The sequence below is a fragment of the Galeopterus variegatus genome, unplaced genomic scaffold (assembly GCF_000696425.1).
Source record: "Galeopterus variegatus unplaced genomic scaffold, G_variegatus-3.0.2 Scaffold1170, whole genome shotgun sequence".
In the NCBI taxonomy this organism is placed as follows: Eukaryota; Metazoa; Chordata; class Mammalia; order Dermoptera; family Cynocephalidae; genus Galeopterus; species Galeopterus variegatus.
The window spans coordinates 334,602-355,011 of record NW_007727281.1 but is presented as its reverse complement, the minus strand read 5'-3'; the positions used below and the strand labels follow the sequence as shown (position 1 = coordinate 355,011).

The following is a 20,410-nucleotide window of genomic DNA, read 5'->3' as shown; positions in this document are numbered from 1 at the left end:
ATTTCAGCTGGTTGGGGAAGTCAGGGAAGACTGCTGAAGGGCATGCAGGAGTTAATAAGCTAATGACTATAGGGAACATTTGGGGGGGGGCAGTATGCTACAAGGGCCATGTGGCAGGAAAAACAGTGGCCCACTGGCGGAAGCTGAAAGAAGGCCAGGGGTGCGTAGAGGGGAGGGAGAGGGTGAGGGGGGATGCTGGAGAGGCATGTGGGGGCCGACCTTCGCCAGGAAGATTTTATTCTTTAAGACCAATGAGAAGCCACTAAGGGTTTGAAATAAAGAAGTGAGGTCAGATTTATATGTTTTAAAGATCACTCTGGTTGCAGGGGTGCAAACACACCAGACAGGAGCAGGAACAGATCCAGGGTGACAAATTAGGAGACTACTGTAGTGGTTCAAGCAAGGTGGAGGCACTGTGTGCCAGGAGGGTGATGGAGACTGAGAGATGATGAGTTCCTGGGAGATTTGGGAGGCAAAATCAGCAGAGCTTTTCTGCTGGACTGGACTTGGCAGCCGAGGTTATGGATGTCACTTTGTGCAGCTGACTGGATGCTGCTGTCACTCGCTGAGTCAGGGAACCATGGATGCAGGAAGAGCAGGTTTGGACATGCAGAAGCTGAAGTTCAAATGAGCTTCAAGTGGTTATATAGGCCTTGCGCTTAGAGAGTTCTGGGCTCTGATTCAGGAGTCGTCAGCTCACTGCTGTAGCTTCCATTGCTCATTATTCTGGGTTCTGACCTCTAAACTCTAACCTGTCAGTGCCCATCTTAAATCATGGTGCAAAGTAGTCTGTTAGATCTATGACCTGGGCCCCGAGGGCCTATTAGTTCAACCTCAGATTAAATTATCTTTATCGTTATCCTCATTATTCCAGTTGGCTTATTTTGTGAATATCATCAACCAAAACCCCAGAGTCTTTATTTCACATGAACTGCCATCTAAACAGGTCTGCCTTGTTCAATACTTGCAACTGATTTTTTTTTTCTTTCTAACCAAATTTGAGCTCTGTTAAATGCTCTCTTGGTGATTGTGGCTCATCCTTCCAAGCCTCTGAGATTATTTAGGCCCTTGGTTCTGGCTCCCATCCAAACAGTTCACACCCACTGGGTTATTTGCACACTTGGATCAGCCTAATCCAGGGATTCTCCACCTGGGACTCCCAGACCCTCAGGGGAGTCCTAGAATTTGGGCAAGAAAAAGAAATTACACCTTTATTTTTACTAACATCTAACTGAAATTAGCATTTTCTTCAGTTATGAATCTAGGCAAAATCCCCAGTGGTATTAGCAGTACCTGTAGGTTGTCACTAATAGACACCACAGCTATTTTTATATCGCACTACAGTTGTTGTGGAAATCTCAAATTATCATTTATGCTCACTGCTGTTTGGAAAATGTCAGTAGTTATTGCACCTGCCACTAGAACTTGTTATTAAATATATTAAAAAGAAACACGTTACTGTAATTTTTTAACATTTTGGCAAGCTGTTTCCCTTGGTTTCTTTTGTAGTCCTATGTACTTTATGGGTTTTAAAACATAGTTCTGAGGAGGAATCAGTAGACCTCTCCAGACTGCCAAAGAGGTCCATGGCACAAAAAAGGTTGAGAACCCCTGGCCTGATGGAACTCCCTCCAGGCCAACTGCAGAGCATCCCTCTGAGTTGACAACGTTTATACGTTCATACATTCATGCATTCTCCTGAGGTCCCACAGGCAAAGGCCTGAATGTAGAAAAAGAACACTCTGCTGGGCAAAATAGGTGGTGGGAAATGGAATGGGGAGAGGGAGGGAAAAGAGGAGAAGGAAGAAAGGAAATGGGCTGGGAGGGAGGGCAGGAAGCATTTTACCAAAACTTCAAGAAACCCACTCACAACTGTGGAAAACTCAACCTTTATTATTACCTGCCTAGTGCAGGGGATTAAAATTGCCTCAAGCTAGGTCCATATATTAGTGTAAAAATCTGTGTCTCTCCCCCCAAAAATGTACAAACCCCAAGTGATTATAGAAAAACCAATGTGGCAGCTACGACAGAGATGTCCAATCCCAAGGCCATGGGCCGTTGCTCCCTCTTTCCCCCTAATCCCAATATTTACTCCACAGAAACATACAGGCTTAGAGAAGTTCTAGCTACAACATGGTAGGTGGGAAGTGGTGATGGCTGAGGGTTGGGGCAGAGGCCACCTCCCAGGTCCAGTGTTTCAGGTGGTGGAGGAGGAAGAAGCCAAAGCTGAGGACAATTCCAGAAATAGGCACAAGGGAACATCTTTCTCCCTTTCTTGCCTTCCTCACCTCCACAGATTCTCAGCCAGTGGGGTCCAGTGTGTGACAGGAAGAGAGAGAGGCTGGGGGCACAGCCACCTCTCCAGGAACCAGTGTTGTCCAGTGGGGCCCAGGTGCTCCAACGGGCCATGTCCAGTGTCTGCCCTGTATTTGCTCCCACCTTTCCCAAAGGGTGGCTAGAGGAGGTCAGAGAGGATCCCATCCACAGGACCAGCTGGGTGGGTGGCGGGGGCTTCTAGGGAGGAAATGGAAGGAGGAACAGGAAGGTACATAAAGCTTGTTCACGGAAAGGGGCATCAGCTCCTTGGTGGGCCCAGCCCACCTGCGCTCCCACTGCCTCTCTCAGAGGTGTTGGGTAGTTGGGAGGGGTTGGGGGTGGGGGTGTTGTTGGCTCCTCTTGTTTTAGTGTCTCTGGCTTCCCCTGCATCGCTCCCTGAGGGAGGGGGCATCTGGATGTTGTGATTCACACTGTGTTGAGCGCATCCTCTGCCAGGAACCGATGCAGCTGGGAAAACGGAGGTCGCTGCTCAGGCTCCCGGCTCCAGCACCGAAGCATCAGCTCATACAGGCCCTGCGGGCAGGCAGGTGGCCGGGACAGGTACACCTGCATTGTGGCAGTATGGATGAGAGGCAGGGAGCAGACGGTCTTTAGTCTGCAAGATGATGAGCTCTGCACCTCCTGCTCCTCCCCCACCCCCACCCTCACCCCAACTTTGGACCCATCTTCCCTCCCCTCCACTCTGACCTGCCGGCCCTGGTCCCTGAAGAACTCCCCTGCGTTCTCGATGACCTGCTCATCAGTGAGCTGCCCAAAGGGCTGGGCCCTGCAGAGCATCAGCACCTCCCACAGGGTAACCCCGAAGGCCCACACATCACTTGCTGTCGTGAACTTCCCCTGGCACATGGAAGAGGAACAAAGGTAGAAAAAGGCATCAGGCAACGTAGACCGTCCCCACTCCTGTGGGGCGGCTGCACTCATGGCCACTCAACCCACACCCCAGCCAGACTCCCTCCCAGCTCAGGCTCTCCAGCCTCCTTAGCCAGCCAGCCCACCTTTCCTAACAAGCCTGCTCCTCCCTCCCAGGGGCTCTGCCTTCGTTCTCCATTCTTTGGTCCTCTCTCCTGGACCCTGGCCTACCTGTTCCTTCTACTTACTCATCCTTCTCCGCCCACCCCCCATTTTCTGGTCCTGACCTTCTGTCTCCCACCCAACCCCTTTTATCTCCAGCTTCCTCCCTCCCCTTACCTCTCCTGCTCTCTGCCACCTGACTCCATCCCCCATACCCACTCTTGGCTCCTGGATCCCTTTCCCATCACACCACAGCTCCCTGTTCTCTCCAGTTCCTTGAGCCAAATGGAATCTCATTTTGTAGGTGGGAAAACTACACCCAGAGAGAATGAGTGACTGAGACCACAGAGCTGTGAGTGGCAGCCAGCGTTCTCCTCCACCTGCCCAGCCTCTGCCACCTCTCTTGGGGCTGCTCACCATGAGGATGCACTCCCACGCCATCCACCGGATGGGCAGCACCGCCCGGCCCTGCACGCGGTAATAGTCCCCAGCGTAGAGGTTCCGGCTCATGCCAAAGTCGGCGATTTTGATGGTGAAATTTTCCCCAACCAGGCAGTTCCGCGTGGCCAGGTCCCGATGCACAAAGTTAAGTGTGGCCAGATAGCGCATGCCCGAAGCGATCTGGGCTGCCACATGTAACAACATCTGGTAGCTGAGTAAGGGAGCCAAGGGCAGAGAGTCATTGGGGGGCAGCCCCAGCTGCCTCTCTGCTTCACAGATTCCCATCCAGGAGAAGAAGGGGAGCCCACTCCCCCGGAACAGGTCGCTGCTGCTCCCAGTGCAGAGGTAGAATGCCCATGTGGAGGCCAGGGGTAGGTTCCCACTCAACTTCTCTGGTCATCCAAACCCAGGGAGCTCTTCTTTTATTATGCCCCCCAGTCTGGCCTCAGGCGGAGTGAGGGTGAGAGAGGGCAGAAGGGAATTCATGGCAGGGTCCAAGTCCCTTCATCACCCTCACTAGGGTAGTCTTCAGCCTTTCTGTCCAAATTCCTGGATTAGTGTGGTCATATGTGCCTCATCCCAGGCCCCCTCCTGGAACCTCTACTTGACTCCCCACCCCTTGCTCCCCTCTTTCCTTCCAGGCTGGAATAAGGGGAGAGGAGACCCTCCTAGGGGAGCTTTCAGGGAAGGCCCAACCTGGGTGAGTACCTGATGGTGGGTCCCTGGACAGCCTCCCCATCTCTAGGGGCCCCTTCAGCCGCCTTGTCCTCCAGCTGGTGGGCACTGAGGAACTGGTTGAGGTCGCCGTTCTCCATGTAATCAGTAATCATGCAGAGGGGGTCGTCCTGCACACACACGCCCAGGAGCCGAATGATGTTTGGATCCTTGAGCCTCGACATGATTTTCACTTCCTTCAGGAAATCATTCCTGGACAAGCAGGGAAAAGCTGGCAGAGCGCCGAGGGGCAGCCTGCACCCTCCCTCCTGCTCACGTGGGCCAGGCGGCCCCACCCCCAGCGCACAGACACCAGCCCTCTGTCAGTCTCTGCCATGGTTCTCTGGGCTGCTCCCCATCCTCCATGGCCTCCCTCTCTTCCTCCTATGCTGACCCTGGTCCTCACCTGGCATTCTTGGTGGCATCTGGCCGTAGGATCTTGACAGCTACCAGCAAGGGGTGTCCCTTGCGAACATTAAGGGGAAAATCAAGACTGACTAGATCTTGAGGGCTCTCCACCTCACAGAGGTGCACCTGAGGAAAGAAGGTCATTTGCTAGGAGGTCAGAGGGTCAACTGGGACAACACAGTCCCAGACAATTAAGGTTCCTGGCCAAGGGGGATGTGCAGGCATGGCATTAGAGCTCTGCTCAGGTCAGATATTTGATGGCTGGGCAGGCAACCTCCTTACCTCCCCAAACTGGCCCTCGCCAAGCTTCTCCTTGAAGCGGAGCCGTGACCGAGGGAAATCCACTCTGGGGGGTCCATCCCCAGCCACCCCTGGGGGCAGCGCAGGCACAGCATAGGTGTTGCCCCCGGTGACACCCTGCAGGGTGACAATGTCAGCCTCGGCATAATGGGGGACGCTGTTCTGGGGAGGTGGGGGCAACAGTGGGGCACCTGGCTTCTCAGGCTCCATGTAGTCCCCACTGCAGGCTGGAAGGGTGAGGGGAAAGAAGACGAGACGAGGCATCAGGAACAGCCCCCAAGAGTCGTGGGTCTCCACCCCAGCCTCCCAGATGCCTCCATGTCTCCCAGTTGGATGAGAGACTGGGTCTATCTGTATCTTCCCTGATACTCCACCCACCAAGCTCAAACCAGAGAAGACACTGGCCTGGGGTGAGAGTTAGCTGTTTCAGAGAAAGTTTTCAAGGCAGTAGAAATGGCTGAGCAAAATCTGTCATAAAGTCTTACTCTAGGGGTCTCCCAGCATAGCCCAGACCAGGAGATACATCTTAGCTGCAAGAGAAATTCCTCTACCCGCTATCAATGGAAGAAGGATGGTCGCAGCCATCCAGTCACCCTCCACTTTCCAAACCCTTGTCCTGCTCACTGCCAGCTCCCTCTCCTTCACTTAGCTGTTCTCCCCCTGCTGCCACTGTTACCCAAACCTTCCCAACCCAACATACCAAGCTGAAAGACAAGCAGAGACAGGGGCACACAGAGGGGGAGAGGGTAACAGGTTCTCATGGCCCCCACAACAGGTTGTCTACAGACAGGAGAGGAAGCAGAGCTGTCTCCTCTTAGCCCTGGGGAAGGGGCCACAATGAGAAGGCACACGAAGGAGAGGAGGAGCAGACAGAAAGGGTGGGGGCGTGAGCCTTCACCTCTGGGACTGCAGAGAGAGGACACATGGGGAGAGGGCAAGCGCCCAGGGGGGAGGCCCTCCTCCTCGAAGCTCTAGAGAGAGGGGAGAACAAAGGAGGAGTTACAGGAGAGCCTGGGGCCACCACAGCAACCTCCTCTCTAGCTCTGGAGAGCTGAAGAGATGGGATGGAAGAGGAGGAGGGGGAGAGAGCTGAGAACCAGTAAGCTTTCTACTCCTCAGTTCAAGGGGGAGGCTTATGGAGTAAGAAGCAGCAGAGGTGAGCTAGGGGCACAAGAGCTTCTTCCTTAGGAGCTCAGGAGAGCACAAGAGGCCACAGTGAGGAGGAGGGAGTGCAAGGTGTGAGGGCTTTTCCCTGCCCCAGTAGAGGTATGGGGAGCCTGGCGGAGCCCAGGGCAGAGGGGCTTACCCTGGGTGTTGGTGGGTTTGGCCCAGGCGGGTGTGAGGGGGCCCGGGCCTCGAGGGGGACGGGCGTAAGTGGCCAGAAGGAGGCGGTAGGCTGGATTGGAGAGCAGCAACGCTGTCGGGAGAAGGAGAGGGGGAGACACGGGGAAGGGATGAGACTCAGGCTAGACAGACAGGGAGACCTGGAGTAGGGCAAGACCAGGGCTTGATGGGAATTAATGTACTGAGACAGAGATGGGATAAAACAAGGACACAGAGAGTGATGAATAGCTGGATGGGTAATGAATGCACAGATAGGTGAATGATGGATGGGTGAATAGATGATGGGTGGATGATAAACAGATGGTTGGATGGATCGATGGATGATGGGTGGGAGGATGGGTGGGTGGATGGATATTGATAAATGAATGGGTGATGGATGGATGAATGTATATATGAATAAAGATGGATGGATGGGGCCGGCCCGGTGGCGCACTGGAGAGTGCGCCGCTTGGGAGTGTGGTGGCACTCCCGCTGAGGGTTCGGATCCCATGTGGAGACCGGTTCCCGCTCACTGGCTGAGCATGGTGCGGGTGCAACACCGAGGGTTGCGATCCCGTTGCCGGTCAGTAAAAAAGACAAAAAGGAAAAAAAAAATGGATGGATGGATGGATGGATGGAAGGAAGGAAGAAACAAACATGGTAAGTCTAGAAGAAAGAAGAGGGGCCAGGGAGTCACATGAAAGGATACAACAAAGAGAGACCCATACATGTGCGACACAGAGACAGGATGAGACTACTGGATGGATGGATGGATGGATGGAAGGAAGAAACAAACATGGTAAGTCTAGAAGAAAGAAGAGGGGCCAGGGAGTCACAATGAAAGGATACAACAAAGAGAGACCCATACATGTGCGACACAGAGACAGGATGAGACTACTGGACATTATGGCTAATACATGGGAAATTCTTGAGGGAGATTATTGGTAGGGACGTGGAGTGATATAGAGGGTGACCAGGGACACAGAAATAAGAAAATGAGTTGAAACTGGGAAAGACAGGAAGAGAAGAGAATAAGAAAGGAGAAGGAAAGGGCAATTAAGAAAACAGGCAGAGAGGACAGAAATGGGACTGGAACAAGGCAGGTCTTACCAGAGCCATTGGGGACACAGGGAGCAGAGTGGGGCGGATTCCCACGAGACCGGGGCTCCTGGTAAGGGGGTGGCTCTCGAGGACCCGGGCGGTTGTTGATGAGGATGGTGTCGAAGGAAAGGGCAATTAAGAAAACAGGCAGAGAAGACAGAAATGGGACTGGAACAAGGCAGGTCTTACCAGAGCCATTGGGGACACAGGGAGCAGAGTGGGGCGGATTCCCACGAGGCCGGGGCTCCTGGTAAGGGGGTGGCTCTCGAGGACCCGGGCGGTTGTTGATGAGGATGGTGTCCCCAGGGACAGAGAGGTGAACCGTAAGCTCCTCTTCTAATACTCGTCGCTCGGCCTTGTTATGGGGAATGGGAAATGTTAACCACGGCCGCTGCTTAACACGCACTTGCTGGCACTTTGTTGAGGACCATACTTATGTTCTGTCCTTTCGTCCTCACAACAGTCCTGTAGTTGTAGCTACTAAAGCTCCATTCACAGGTGAAGAAACTGAAGCTCAAGAGCATTAATGTAACTTCCTGTATGTCCCCCAGTGGGATTCCAACTCACATCTGGCCAGCCCATAATTAGCAAGCTTGATGCGTGTCACCACCACTGGACCCTTGCTGGAAGACGTGGGCTGGGCTGTGCCAGGCATCTTCCATTTGTCCCTGAGGCTGCACTCTCAATCCTTTCCACCCTGCTTCTACCCCAAGAAGCTGGCAGTGGGGACTGCATCAACAGGCATGGCTTAGGGTAGCCAGAGAGGAGCCCCAGCAGGAGTTATCGGGGAGGTCAGGAAGCGAGATCAGGTGTTTACTCTCCCAGCCCCTCCCTGAGGGGTTGGCCCTGGCCAGCTGCTGCTCTCAAGGTGCCCTGTCCACAGACTCACCCCTCCCAGGTTCTGGTAACTGCAACCTCCCTTTGCCTGGCAGGCCCAGGGATGGGGAACTGCCTGCTCCCTGTGAGTCCCATACACCCTGCCCACATTTGTGTAAAGGGTCTCTTTACAAAGCTCTCCTCTGATTATACTCTTTAGACCAAGCCTGCCATCCTTGCTAGAACCTGACTTATTGAGGGATCTGGACACATACTGGTCTTGGCCCGGCCTCCCTCTCCACACGCACAACCCACCAGCTCTGCCAACCTTGCTTAGGAGCCTGCGCCAGTGCAGCCGCCAGAGCATGAGGGCGATGATGAGCAGCAGCAGCAGGATGATGGCTACCAGGCAGCCAATGAGGATGGCGGTTGGGCTCCCCTCAGCCTTGGCCACAGGCTGCTGGCCCCTGGGCTCCAACTCTGGCAGAGGCAGAAGGGTCAGCACCACAGGAGGCTTCCCACCCAACCTGAGGGGAGGCCTGGGGAGGAACGGTGCACAGGGTCCCATGCCCGGAGGAGGCCCAGGGCTGCTCACCCAAGCTGCTAAAGTTGGTGGGAGGCGGGCCAGGTGGCCACCAGGGGGCTGGCGGGAAGGTGCCCCCCAGAGCTGGAGAGGAGTCATTGATCACATCTGGGGAGATGGAAGACAAGAGGGAGTCGGAGGAGTAGGAGACCCAAGGGAGGCAGCGTGCATGAGACCTGGGGAAGGGAGCTGTTGGGTAAAGGAGCAGAACAGGCAGAGGGGTGGTAGGGTGAGGTCTGGAAGTCCCTCGCTATGGTGGACGTTAACCCTTTAGCTGCTGGATTGTCAGGAAGTGGAGGGCTCCTGGGGCAGCCCAGGGTGAGGGTTCTGGGTATCAGGAGACTTAGAGAACAGGCTATTCTCAACTCATACAGAAGTAGTTCAGTGTTTTAACAATCAGTACTGTCATGCTGGCTCACTGTCAGTCATGGTGAGGGGCTCATGAAAGAAAGACAGCTATGCAGGAAATAGGAGGGGGAAAGGGACTCCAATTATTTTGGGCACCCCTGCTTAGGAAGTGTCCTAGGTAGTGGGTATGATGCCAGGAATGGATATTTTGGGGGCATTGCAGGCTTATGAATGAAATTAGTTGGCAATCCCAGGAGTTGGGGATTGGATGTACTCCAGGAGCTTACCAGAGATGAAGGAGATTTCGCTGAAGAGTAACCAAGGCCCCGCAAAGAGGAAGCGGCACTGCAGAAAGCGCCCCACGCGGCCACCCAGGGGCATTGAGACAGCCCGGGCTCTGGGGTCACCCAGGCTGCCCCCCAGGGCATGGCGCACAGGCTCCCCCTCCCAGGCCATGGCAGGGCCACGTTTGAAGCGACATTCCACCCCACCAGGCAGGCGGGCTCCCAGCGTGTGCATGTTGTTACAGTGGACCTAGGGGGAAGGGAGGAGGGTCACAGGGTTAATGCTAGGAGAGCCCAAGGGGCACCCCAGCAGCAACCACCTGGCTTCAGAGCCCTCCCTGAGAACCAGGCTCACTCACCTGCATGGCCTGGAAAGCCCTCAGCCGGTCAAACTCAAACTCCATCTCCACATAGCCGCTGGGAAAGCTGTGGTTGCTCCATCCCACATAGTCATAGCCTGGCCAGACCCGCAGCTCCTGGCTCTTCCTAAAGTCATCCAGCCCTACCACGCCATCTGCCAGCTGGCCCAGACCACCATACTGCAGCCTGGAGAGGAGGGGACCAAGAGGAGGTTGGAAGGGAAGACGGTGTTGACCATTCAGGTGCTCTACGCCCTACTCTGCAGTGTCCTGGCCTGCCTGGCTCCCATCCACAGGTCCCATTCCCACACCATCCCACCCCAACCTCACACAGCTCTCTGTTCTCTTCTCCCCACATCCCCAGGGCTATCACAGGTACTTTGCAGGTCACACACATACTGCACAAAGGCACCACCTCTAAGGGGTGCCATTCAATCTATGATGTGTGTATTTGTCTGTGTATTTATCATGGTAATTTCCAAAAGATGTGTCTTAGCAAAGGGTGGCTTTTTCTAAAACACTAAGTGTCATATGGGCTAGTGATTGCCCTGCTACCCTTCATTCCTGGTCCTGTCCCTTGAGGCCCCACCTAACCAAACCCTTTCCCCAGTCCTTCCATCTCACTGCTCAGACTACTTACTGCCCCCACATGTTGTCCTCCCTCCCATCCCAGACTCTACGCCCTGAAGGGCCCGTGCCTCTCACCCGCCAACAGTATGTCCATCGTAGGTGGAGTCATTGAGGTGCACGGCCTCAGATAAGTACATGGTCTGCCCCACAGGGGCTGTGTAAGACAGGAGGCCATCTGGGCAGGGTGGGAGGAGGGGTGTTAGAGGCATGCCACCTCCATCACCCAGCCCTGCATCAGGCCTGGACGGGTCTCAGGCCCCTTTCTCATATCCCTCCACTGGCCTGTTGGTATGGAGGAGGTGATGTTGGCCAGTCTTCTCCTCGTTCAGAGTGGGAGCTTCCCAAGAGGAGAAAAAGGATCCTGGATGCCCTGCGCCACATCCCCCACCCCCCAGTCCCCAGGACAGGAAATAGACTCTCAGGGGCTGACCTACTCACCCCTCCAGAGGCAGCCATAGAGCTCCACCCGCAGACAGACGCTCATGACCCGGTCAGCCCGGGGATAGAAGCGAACCAGCCGGGCCACCATAGGCGGACCAAGGTCCTTCAGCACCACTCCCTCAGGGTCCTCATTACCTGAGATCACCTGTGGGCCAGGAAAATGAGGGTGGATGGCTGGAAAGGGCTCCAGGTCACACTTAACTTCCCAACTACCAGCTGCTTCCTGGCTCAGCCCACAGTGGCCATTCAGGGACCTCTGAAGAGTGGTGCCCAGCACACAGCTCTGTGGGGCACAGCCAGGCATTTATGAAAAGAGGGTCTGACACCTCTCTCGGACCCAATGGTCCGTGCTCAAATTCCTCTCCCCTTGCCTGGCTCCACACATTTGTCTCCAAGCCGCTCATTGCATTGCACCCAGTTTCTACCCTGTCCCTCACAGTACTGCATCCCTGTCTGTTTCCCCTCTTGTTTCACCCCATCCCTTCTGTTCATTCAGCAGAACTTGACTCAGCGCCCACTATGTGCCAGGCATGTTCTCACTGGTGAACATCAGTCCCTCCCCTCACAGGACTGAGATTCCAGCAGGAGAAGCAGCTGTGAAGAACAAGAGGCAGGGTGACAGAGCAGTGGGGCGGGGGTGGGGGAGATCGGAAAAGGCTCTCTGAAGATGTGACATCTTGGGGAGAACTGAATGGAGAGCCTGTGGACATCTGGGGGGGGAGCTTTCTAGACACAGAGAACAGAAAGTGAAAATGTCTGAAGCTGTGGAAATAAGCCCTGACTTGTTCCAGGAACCGCAAGAAAAGCAGTGTAGTCAAGGTGGGGCAAGAAGCAAGAGATGTAGGCAACAGCCAGGACAGGCTAAGCAATCTGCACTCACCTAAGGAGCCGAGCTTTTGTTCTGGGAGAGTGGAAAGCCACTGGAGGGGTGAGAGCTGGGTGTGACATATCTGATTTACATTTTCTAAGATATACTGTATGTAGCTCCTGGGTGGAGATTTGACTTCAGGCAGAAGCAGGGAGAACAGTATGGAGACCACTGCATTCATCTAAGCTGGAGATGGTATGTACTTGACCTAAGCAGTGGAGGTGGAGTGGTGAGAAGTGATTGGATTCAGGAAATGCCAATGAAGTAGAACAGACTGGCCCTGCTGATTCTTTGGAAGAAGGTGAGAGAAAAAGAGGAATCAGGGATATCATCTTAGTTTATGGCCTGGGCAACTGGAAAATGTGGTACCATTTCCTGAGCTGGAGAATTCTGAGGGAGGAGCAGGTTTGGAGTGGGCGTGGAAATCGAGTTCAGCTTGGGAGGTTAATGGCAAGCTTGAGATGCCCATTAGACATCTAGGTGGAGAGGTCCAGAAGGTGGTCAGGTTTGCAATATTGGATGGAACTCAGCAGGGAGGCTTGGTCTGGAGATGATATTCACTGGAGAGTCATCAGTGTATAGGAGGTGTTTAAAGTGTAGGAGGAAGCACTCACTTTGGCAGCACATATACTAAAATTTGAATGATGCAGAGAAGATTAGCATGGCCCCTATGTAAGAATGACATGCAAATTCGTGAAGTGTCCCATATTTTTTAATACACCATGATTAAATGGGATTTATCCCAGGGATGCAAGGATGGCTCAACATACACAAATCAATAAATGTGAAACATCACATCAACAGAATGAAGGACAAAAACCATATGATCATCTCAATAGATGCAGAAAAAGCATTTAATAAAATTCAACATCCCTTCATGATAAAAAACTCTCAACAAATTAGGTATAGAAGAAAACAATAACACAATAAAGGCCATAAATGACAAACCCACAGCTAATAACACACTGTACAGAGAAAAGTTGAAAGTTTTTCCTCTACAAATAGGAACAAGACAAGGATGCCCATATGCTCACCACTTTTATTTAACATAGTACTGGAAGTTCTAACCAGAGCAATCAGGCAAAAGAAAAACACAAAATGCATCCAAATTGGAAAAGATGAAGTTAAACTGTCCCTATTTATACTCAACATGATCTTATATATAGAAAAACCTAAAGATTCCACCAGAAGACTCCTAGACCTCATAAACAAATTCAGCAAAGTTGCAGGATAAAAAATCAATATGCAAAAATCAGTAGCATTTCTATATACCAACAAACTAGCAGAAAAGAAATCAAGAAAGCAATCCCATTTACAATAGCTACCAAAAAAATAAAATGCCTAGGATTAAAGTTTTTGGGTTTTGTTTGTTTGTTTTCCAGTGGCTGGCTGGTGAGGGGATCCAAACCTTTGACCTTGGTATTATAACACCCACTCTAACCAACTGAAATAACCTAACCAGTCAGCCCCTAGGAATTAATTTAACCAAGGAGGTGAAAGATCTCTACAATGAAAACCACAAAATACTGATGAAAGAAATTAAAGAGGACACAAAAAAGTGGACAGACATTCCATGTTCATGGATTGGAAGAATTAATATTTTCAAAATGACCATACTATCCAAAGCAATCTACAGATTCAATGCAATCCCAATCAAAATACCAATGATATTCTTCATAGAAATAGAAAAAAAATCCTAAAATTTATAAGGAGCCACAAAAGGTTCCAAACAGTCATAGGTGTCCTGAGCAAAAAGAACAAAGCTGGAGGCATTATACTACCTGACTTCAAAATATACTACAAAGCTATCGTAATCAAAAGAGCATGGTACTGGCACATGGACCAATGGAAGAGAATAGAGAACCAAGAAATAAATCTATGCATCTACAGCCAATTGATTTTTGACAAAGGTACCAAGAATATACATTGGGGAAAGGACAGCCTTTTCAATAAAGGATGATGCGAAAACGGGGTATCCATATGTAGAAGAAAGAAACTAGACCCCTATCTCTCACCGTATACAAAAATCAACTAAAAATGCATTAAAGACTTAAGTGTAAGACCCGAAACTATGATACTACTAGAAGAAAACATAGGGGAAACACTCCAAGACATTATGGCAAAGACTTCTAACATAGGCAACCAAAGCAAAAATAGACATATGGAAGTCAACAAACTAAAAAGCTTCTGCACAGCAAAAGAAACAACCATCAGAATGGGAAAAAATGTTTGCAAACTATTCATCCAACAAGGGATTAATATCCTAAATATACAAAGAACTTAAACAATGCAACAGCAAAAAAAAAAAAAATCTGATTAAGAAATGGACAAATGACCTGAATAAACATTTCTCAAAGGAAGACATACAGATGGCCAACAGGTATATGAAAAAATGCTCAACATCACTAATCATTAGGGAAATGCAAATCAAAACCACAACGAGATATCATCTTACCCCAGTAAGAATGACTATTATCAAAAAGACAAAAAATCACAAATGCTGGCGAGGATGTAGAGAAAAGGGAACTCTTATACACTGTTAGTGGGAATGTAAATTAGTACAGCCATTATGGAAAACAATATGGAGGTTCCTTAAAAAACTAAAAACAGGGGGCTGGCCCGTGGCTCACTTGGGAGAGTGTGGTGCTGATAACACCAAGGCCGCGGGTTCAGATCCCTATATAGGGATGGCCGGTTGGCTCACTTGGGAGAGTGTGGTGCTGACAACACCAGGTCAAGGGTTGGGATCCCCTTACCAGTCATCTTTTTAATTAAAAAAAAAAACAACTAAAAATAGGACTACCATATGATCCAGAAATCCCACTGCTGGATATTTATCCAAAGGAAAGAAAATTTACATACTGAAGAGATATCTGCACCCCATGTTTATTGCAGCATTATTCATAATACCCAAGACACAGAATTAACCTACGTGTCCATGGACAGATAAATGGATAAAGACATTGTGGTATACATACACTGTGGAATGCTACTCAGCCATGAGAAGGAATGAAATCCTGTCATTTATGGCAACAAGGATGAGCCTAGAAGACATTATGTTAAGCGAAATGTCGGGTGCAGAGAGATGAATACCAAATGTTCTCACTCATTGGTAACTAAAAAAAAATAATAATAATAGTAAGTTTAACTTTTACAATTAAATAGTAGAATTGTGGTTACTAGAAGCTGGGAAGGGGAGGGGGGGATAAGGAGAGGTTGGTTAATGCACACAGAATTACAACTAGATAGGAAAAAGTTCTAGTGGTGTACAGTACGCCTAGGCATCTATAATCAACAATTATTTATTGTATGTTCTCAAATGGCTATGAGAGAGGAGCTCAAATTTTTTATCATAAAGAAATTACAAAGTTTTGCAACAGTGAATATGCTAATTATCCTGACTTCATCATCACAAAATGTATACATTTATTGAAATATTACTCTGTACCCCATAAATATGTACAATCAATATGTGTCAATTAAAAAATAAATTCTTTTTTTTAAAAAAAAAAAGTGTAGCTGGAAGAGAGTGGAGAGCCAACCTCCCCAGGGCACTTCCTCTGCCAACCTCACCTCCTGACCCCAGCGGTCCTTCCAGTCCATCCAGTGCTGGCCATCCCGGGAGTAACGCAGCCGGTAGCTGCGGGAGAACTCCTTGCCCAGGCCCCCGGCATGCCGCCCTTGGGTGCCCACCAGAGCCACCAGGTGCAGCCGCTGTAGATCCACCTGCAGGTACTCTTCCTCCTTGGGAAACACGGACCCTGCGGGGCACCAGGCCCCATCCCCATCACTGCTCTCCAACCTGGGTGGGGGGAAGGAGGTCACAGGGAACATCACACAGCACTAGGTCACAGAGCCCTAGGTCTCCCTCTGTCTCTGATATTTAACCATCCCCATCCTGGACTGCAGGGGTTTCACTGGCATGGGCCCTCTCAAAAGACTCTTGGTTTGGCAGAGGGGTTGGAAGGGCAAGTAGAGGCCTCAGGAGCCCCCTGGGGCAGCCTTAGGTATGCAAAGTGTGTCAGGTACCTGCTGTGGTGGGCAGCAGTAGAGTCCGACCAGGAGCTGGAGGCAGAGATGTCACTGTCCGGGATGGTCCGGTCCTGCATGCCCAGGGCATAGCGGCACTTGGCTGGATGAACACAGGCATGTGATGGGTCAAGGCCCCTAGCTCTCTGCCCACCAAGCCCCATCCCTCAGGGACCCAAGATTCATTCTCCTCACCAGGGTCAAAATGGCCCTTCATGTCAGTATCTCCATTTGCCACCAAGAGCAGCAGCAGCAGCAGTAGAGATGAGAGGGCCCCTGGCCCCATAGCTCCTGATCACTCAGGCTTAAGGGGGTGGGGGCAGCATCTCTGCAGGGGACAAGGTGGGTAGTGGGGTAAGTTAATCAGGGGAATTGGGTCACAGCCAACATCAACAGACAAGAGAGAGAATGGGCTGCTTTGGGGATAAAAGCAATAAAATGACAACAGTAATTGTTTAACAGCATCAGCTATATTTTTAGAATGCTTCTCATGTGCCAGACACTGGGCTAAACCCTTAAACAGAATCCATAATTTTATCTCACAGTCACTTTATAAGGTGGATACTGTTACTATCCACATTTAACACATGAAGAAACTGGAGCAGAGATCAGTTAAGTAACTTGTCTAAAGTCCCAATCCCCTAATGTGTAAAGGGCAAAATACCTTATAAATAATGGCTTTGAACAAAAAACAAATCTGCAAAAAATGTTTATAACAAACTTAACAGAAAAATGGTTAATAATTATAATAAACTAAGAACTCTTACAAATTGACAAGAAAAATATATATAAACAACCCAACAGAGAAATGGCCAAAGAATTTCAATAGTTGTTTCACAGAAGAGCAAAGCCAAGTTGCCAACAAACACTTTTTTTTTAAATAGTCAAAATCACCAGAGTCAGGGAAATACAAATCAGACTGACAAAATGCTTTTAAGGCTATAACATCTGTAGGTGGTGGAGAGTGACAAAAAGGGAGCTCAACAGCAGAAGTGTAGTGCTATCACCTATTTGGAAAGCGATCTAACAATATCTGTTGTACTTGCAAATGCACATCTCCTTCAACCCAGCATTTCCCCTCCTGATGATCTAACCAAAGAGAGGTGGAAAAGCACCAGGAACGAAGAACAATGTGCAATCTAACAATATCTGTTGTACTTGCAAATGCACATCTCCTTCAACCCAGCATATCCCCTCCTGATGATCTAACCAAAGAGAGGTGGAAAAGCACCAGGAACGAAGAACAATGTGCCAAGATGTTTATGATGGCACCTTTGTAAGCACCCAAATCTGTAAGCCATGTGAATGCCCTTAGGGGACTGGCTGGAAAAAAAAAAATTAAGGCTCATGGACTACTATGTGGTTATGAAAAGTTAACAAAGTACCAATAAACCTCTGACTTGGTATGATTTCCTTGTGCAGCTGTTGAATATGGAAAGCAAGATACAGAAGTATAAAGAATTATCCACCTTTTGAAAACAAAGAATAAACCAACTACTGTGTTTGTATATATACAGTACTTGTACATATGTCTAAAGAGAGAGGATATGTAATAGAATAAAACACGAGTTAGCATGAATGAGGCAACAGAGGGAAAAGCAAACAAAAAGGGAAAAGACTGGCTGGTTCTATCATGTTTCCAAGACCTGTAACATATGGTAACATTTATACATTTACATAAAATCATGTGATGTATAAAATAATATAAAAATCATTTTGATTTTTAAAAAATAAAGGTGTCTGGTTCTATCATGTTTCCAAGACCTGTAACATATGGTAACATTTATACATTTACGTAAAATCATGTGATGTATAAAATAATATAAAAATCATTTTGATTTTTAAAAAATAAAGGTGTTCCAGAAAAGGTTGGACAACTCCTTGCTGAGGATTTGATAGATTAAACATCAGAGGAGCCTAGATCAGCTGACCCTGGTCCTTCCCACCTAGGATCACAGAATTCTAACAGAAGTGGGGGACCCCAGCACCTCCAACCTTACTGACCACTACAGCCTTCTAGGCCCAGTGTGGTCCCTGGAAGACCAACAACCTCGGCAACACTTGGGAGCTTGGGAGAAATGCAGAAGCTCAGACCCCATCCTAGACCTGCTGAATCAGAATCTGCATTTTAACAACATGCACAATGCCCACTAAAGTGTGAGAATCCCTATTCTGTTCCTCATGGGACACAGGCAACTTACTCCACCTAAAACTATTCCAACTGCATCTCCTTACAAAACCAGGTATCTATTCTCCCCTGCCCAGCTGCAGGAAAAGCTATCCTGTGCCGATCCCAGATCCCTGCAATGAATTCTTCGGGCCCTGAGGGATCCTACTGCCACCTCTCACACCCTACCTTACCCTGCCATCAGGTCCAAAGCATCCTGTCCCCAGCTCTCCCTGCTCTGCCTTCCCTTTCTGAGGCCCAGACATCCCTTCCCGCTTTCTGAAGGTGGCTGCCTCTGCAGGCAGAGGCCACGGCTGAGGAAAAGGCTAAGTTGCCTTGGAGATGAGGGCGGGTCTAAAGACAGGGAAGCCAGGTCACCCCAGGAGGTAGGAGGAGTGGGGGGAGACTCCCCCATCCCTTTGTCCTCCTCCAGCTGCTCCCACAATGCTCTAGGGCAGGAATGTAAGAGGCAGCTGAGACCCCACAGCTCTGAAGTAGCAGCTGAGGGGGATGACTGAGTTCCGGGGGGCACTCAGTTATCAAAGGAGAAACTGAACCAGAAGACATCATGCCTGCTCCCTTGGGGTACAGCACCCGAGTCCCAGGAGACTGGCCAGGAATTCCTGGGTGCCACTCTCCACCCCCACTTCTCTTGAGAACAGTGTGGCCCTTGTTCCCCTGGGTAACCTTCATGCCTATCCCAGATGAGTCATCAGAGCCAGACAGAGTTGAGAGGAGCCTGGGGCAGAGATACAAAGACAGGCAGAGGATAGGAGGCAGGGGGAGACAGAGCGAGAAACACAAAGCAAGAGGTAAATAGAGCAGGCTCAGAAACACAGGCATAGATCCAAGCTGAGAAACAGAGCAGCACAGAGACTTCTAGGCAATCCATTCTCTAACGTCCCCAGTCACCCCATCTCTCTCCACTGGATCTTGACCCCAGAGCCAGACACACAGGGACAGGCCCAGAAGACCTACTCCAATCCCACTCTGCCCCACCCCGCCCCATTACCACCAATTACAAGCCAAGGGCCAGGACACCCTGACTCAGGTTCATTCTTCTCCCACCCCAATCCCCACCTCCCACCCCAGACAACAACACCCACACAGCTCTGTATATACACACAGACGCGCGCGCGCACACACACACGGTCAGATATGGGAACTTACTGAGCCGGCTGTAAACACTGGGGCTAAATGTAGTGTGCACACACACCTCTCAGTGTCTCACAGACAACCCCTCACAGACTTTCAGAGACAAGGCAGACGGACGCTCATGTACACATCAACTTCATCCACACCTTGGCATTCTTAAAAGTCCAGTCCCATCGCGTAGGGAATAGCCATCTTCAGACACCTGTGGACACGAAATGACACACACTACATGCTCCTGTCATCAGAAGACAGTATGAGACACACACTCGGGCCCTCAGGCACAGGATCCCAGGAGAACTGGAGCCCACCCCCTAATACCAAGCCAGAGGGAGGTCAAGGGACTGAGGAGCGGGTAGACGTCTGGTGGAAAGACTGGCAATAAGAACAAGAGCCATTTCTCCATTTTCCCACACTCTACTTTCACCTGTCTCCACTGTACCCTCAATTCTGGACACACCTACATCCCCTCAACAACAGTGAGTCCCAGCGCCAGGCTCTGGCTGAGGGCAGAGATGCTGGAGAGGAATGTGCAGCCGGCAGGGGACCTGTGCAGTGAAGGCCTGGGGGCGTTGGGGGTGGGACCGGATCGGTGATGCTCCCTGGGCAGCGACGTTATCTCATGACAGAACCAACTGACCCTCCAGCGTGGATGAGCGGCCCTCACTGGTAGGGTAGGGTGTCTGTCCCTCTCTCTGCCCGGCTGCGGCCAGGCTGGCCAACTGGGGGTCGGCTGGGTGGAGGCTTAACAGTTAGTAGACGCCCGCAGGGACTGGCCAGGTGGCGGGCAGGCCGGTTCTCCAGGGGGCGGATAAGATGATTCAGCGCGCGACCTAAGAGCACCTGTCCTCCTGGGGCTCCGTCCCTCCACGCTGAGTAAAGGAGGGTCCTTCCTCAGTGCTGGAGCATGTCAGGGGCTCCCTCCGTTTTCAAACAGTAAGCCAGAGCACTGGGGAGGTGGGACGGGACAGACCTAGACGAGCTCGACAACCAAGTGCAGCCCCGGCACAGGGCCGTCCTGCCTCCTCCGCCGATCCTCCCGCTCCCCTGCAGCCCCGGGCCTCCGCCCTCGCCCCCCGCCCGCGGGGAGCTCCCGCC

At 50.8% G+C, this 20,410-nt stretch overlaps 1 protein-coding gene across 4 annotated transcripts in view; it reads right to left on the bottom strand.

Moving 5' to 3' along the window:
* Positions 1–1,873: 1,873 nt before the first annotated feature.
* The window catches only part of DDR1 (discoidin domain receptor tyrosine kinase 1), a 21,272-nt gene continuing 2,735 nt past the window's right edge, over positions 1,874–20,410 (bottom strand). Inside the window, exons 1-17 of one of the 4 annotated variants that reach the window (XM_008575329.1) lie at positions 17,242–17,661; positions 16,189–17,125; positions 15,994–16,096; positions 15,538–15,766; positions 11,094–11,241; positions 10,731–10,830; positions 10,026–10,212; positions 9,670–9,916; positions 9,047–9,142; positions 8,780–8,931; positions 7,825–7,990; positions 5,194–5,438; positions 4,910–5,037; positions 4,498–4,716; positions 3,766–4,000; positions 3,025–3,174; positions 1,874–2,883 (exon numbers count right to left, since the gene is read on the bottom strand). In XM_008575329.1, the coding sequence (XP_008573551.1) occupies positions 2,743–2,883; positions 3,025–3,174; positions 3,766–4,000; positions 4,498–4,716; positions 4,910–5,037; positions 5,194–5,438; positions 7,825–7,990; positions 8,780–8,931; positions 9,047–9,142; positions 9,670–9,916; positions 10,026–10,212; positions 10,731–10,830; positions 11,094–11,241; positions 15,538–15,766; positions 15,994–16,096; positions 16,189–16,279 (2,637 nt within the window). In that variant the 5' untranslated portion in view covers positions 16,280–17,125; positions 17,242–17,661 and the 3' untranslated portion in view covers positions 1,874–2,742. Of the gene's footprint in view, positions 2,884–3,024; positions 3,175–3,765; positions 4,001–4,497; positions 4,717–4,909; positions 5,038–5,193; positions 5,439–6,517; positions 6,629–7,824; positions 7,991–8,770; positions 8,932–9,046; positions 9,143–9,669; positions 9,917–10,025; positions 10,213–10,730; positions 10,831–11,093; positions 11,242–15,537; positions 15,767–15,993; positions 16,097–16,188; positions 17,126–17,241; positions 17,662–20,410 lie in introns of those variants that run through there. The other 3 variants (XM_008575331.1, XM_008575330.1, XM_008575332.1) reach the window with 3 other exon arrangements.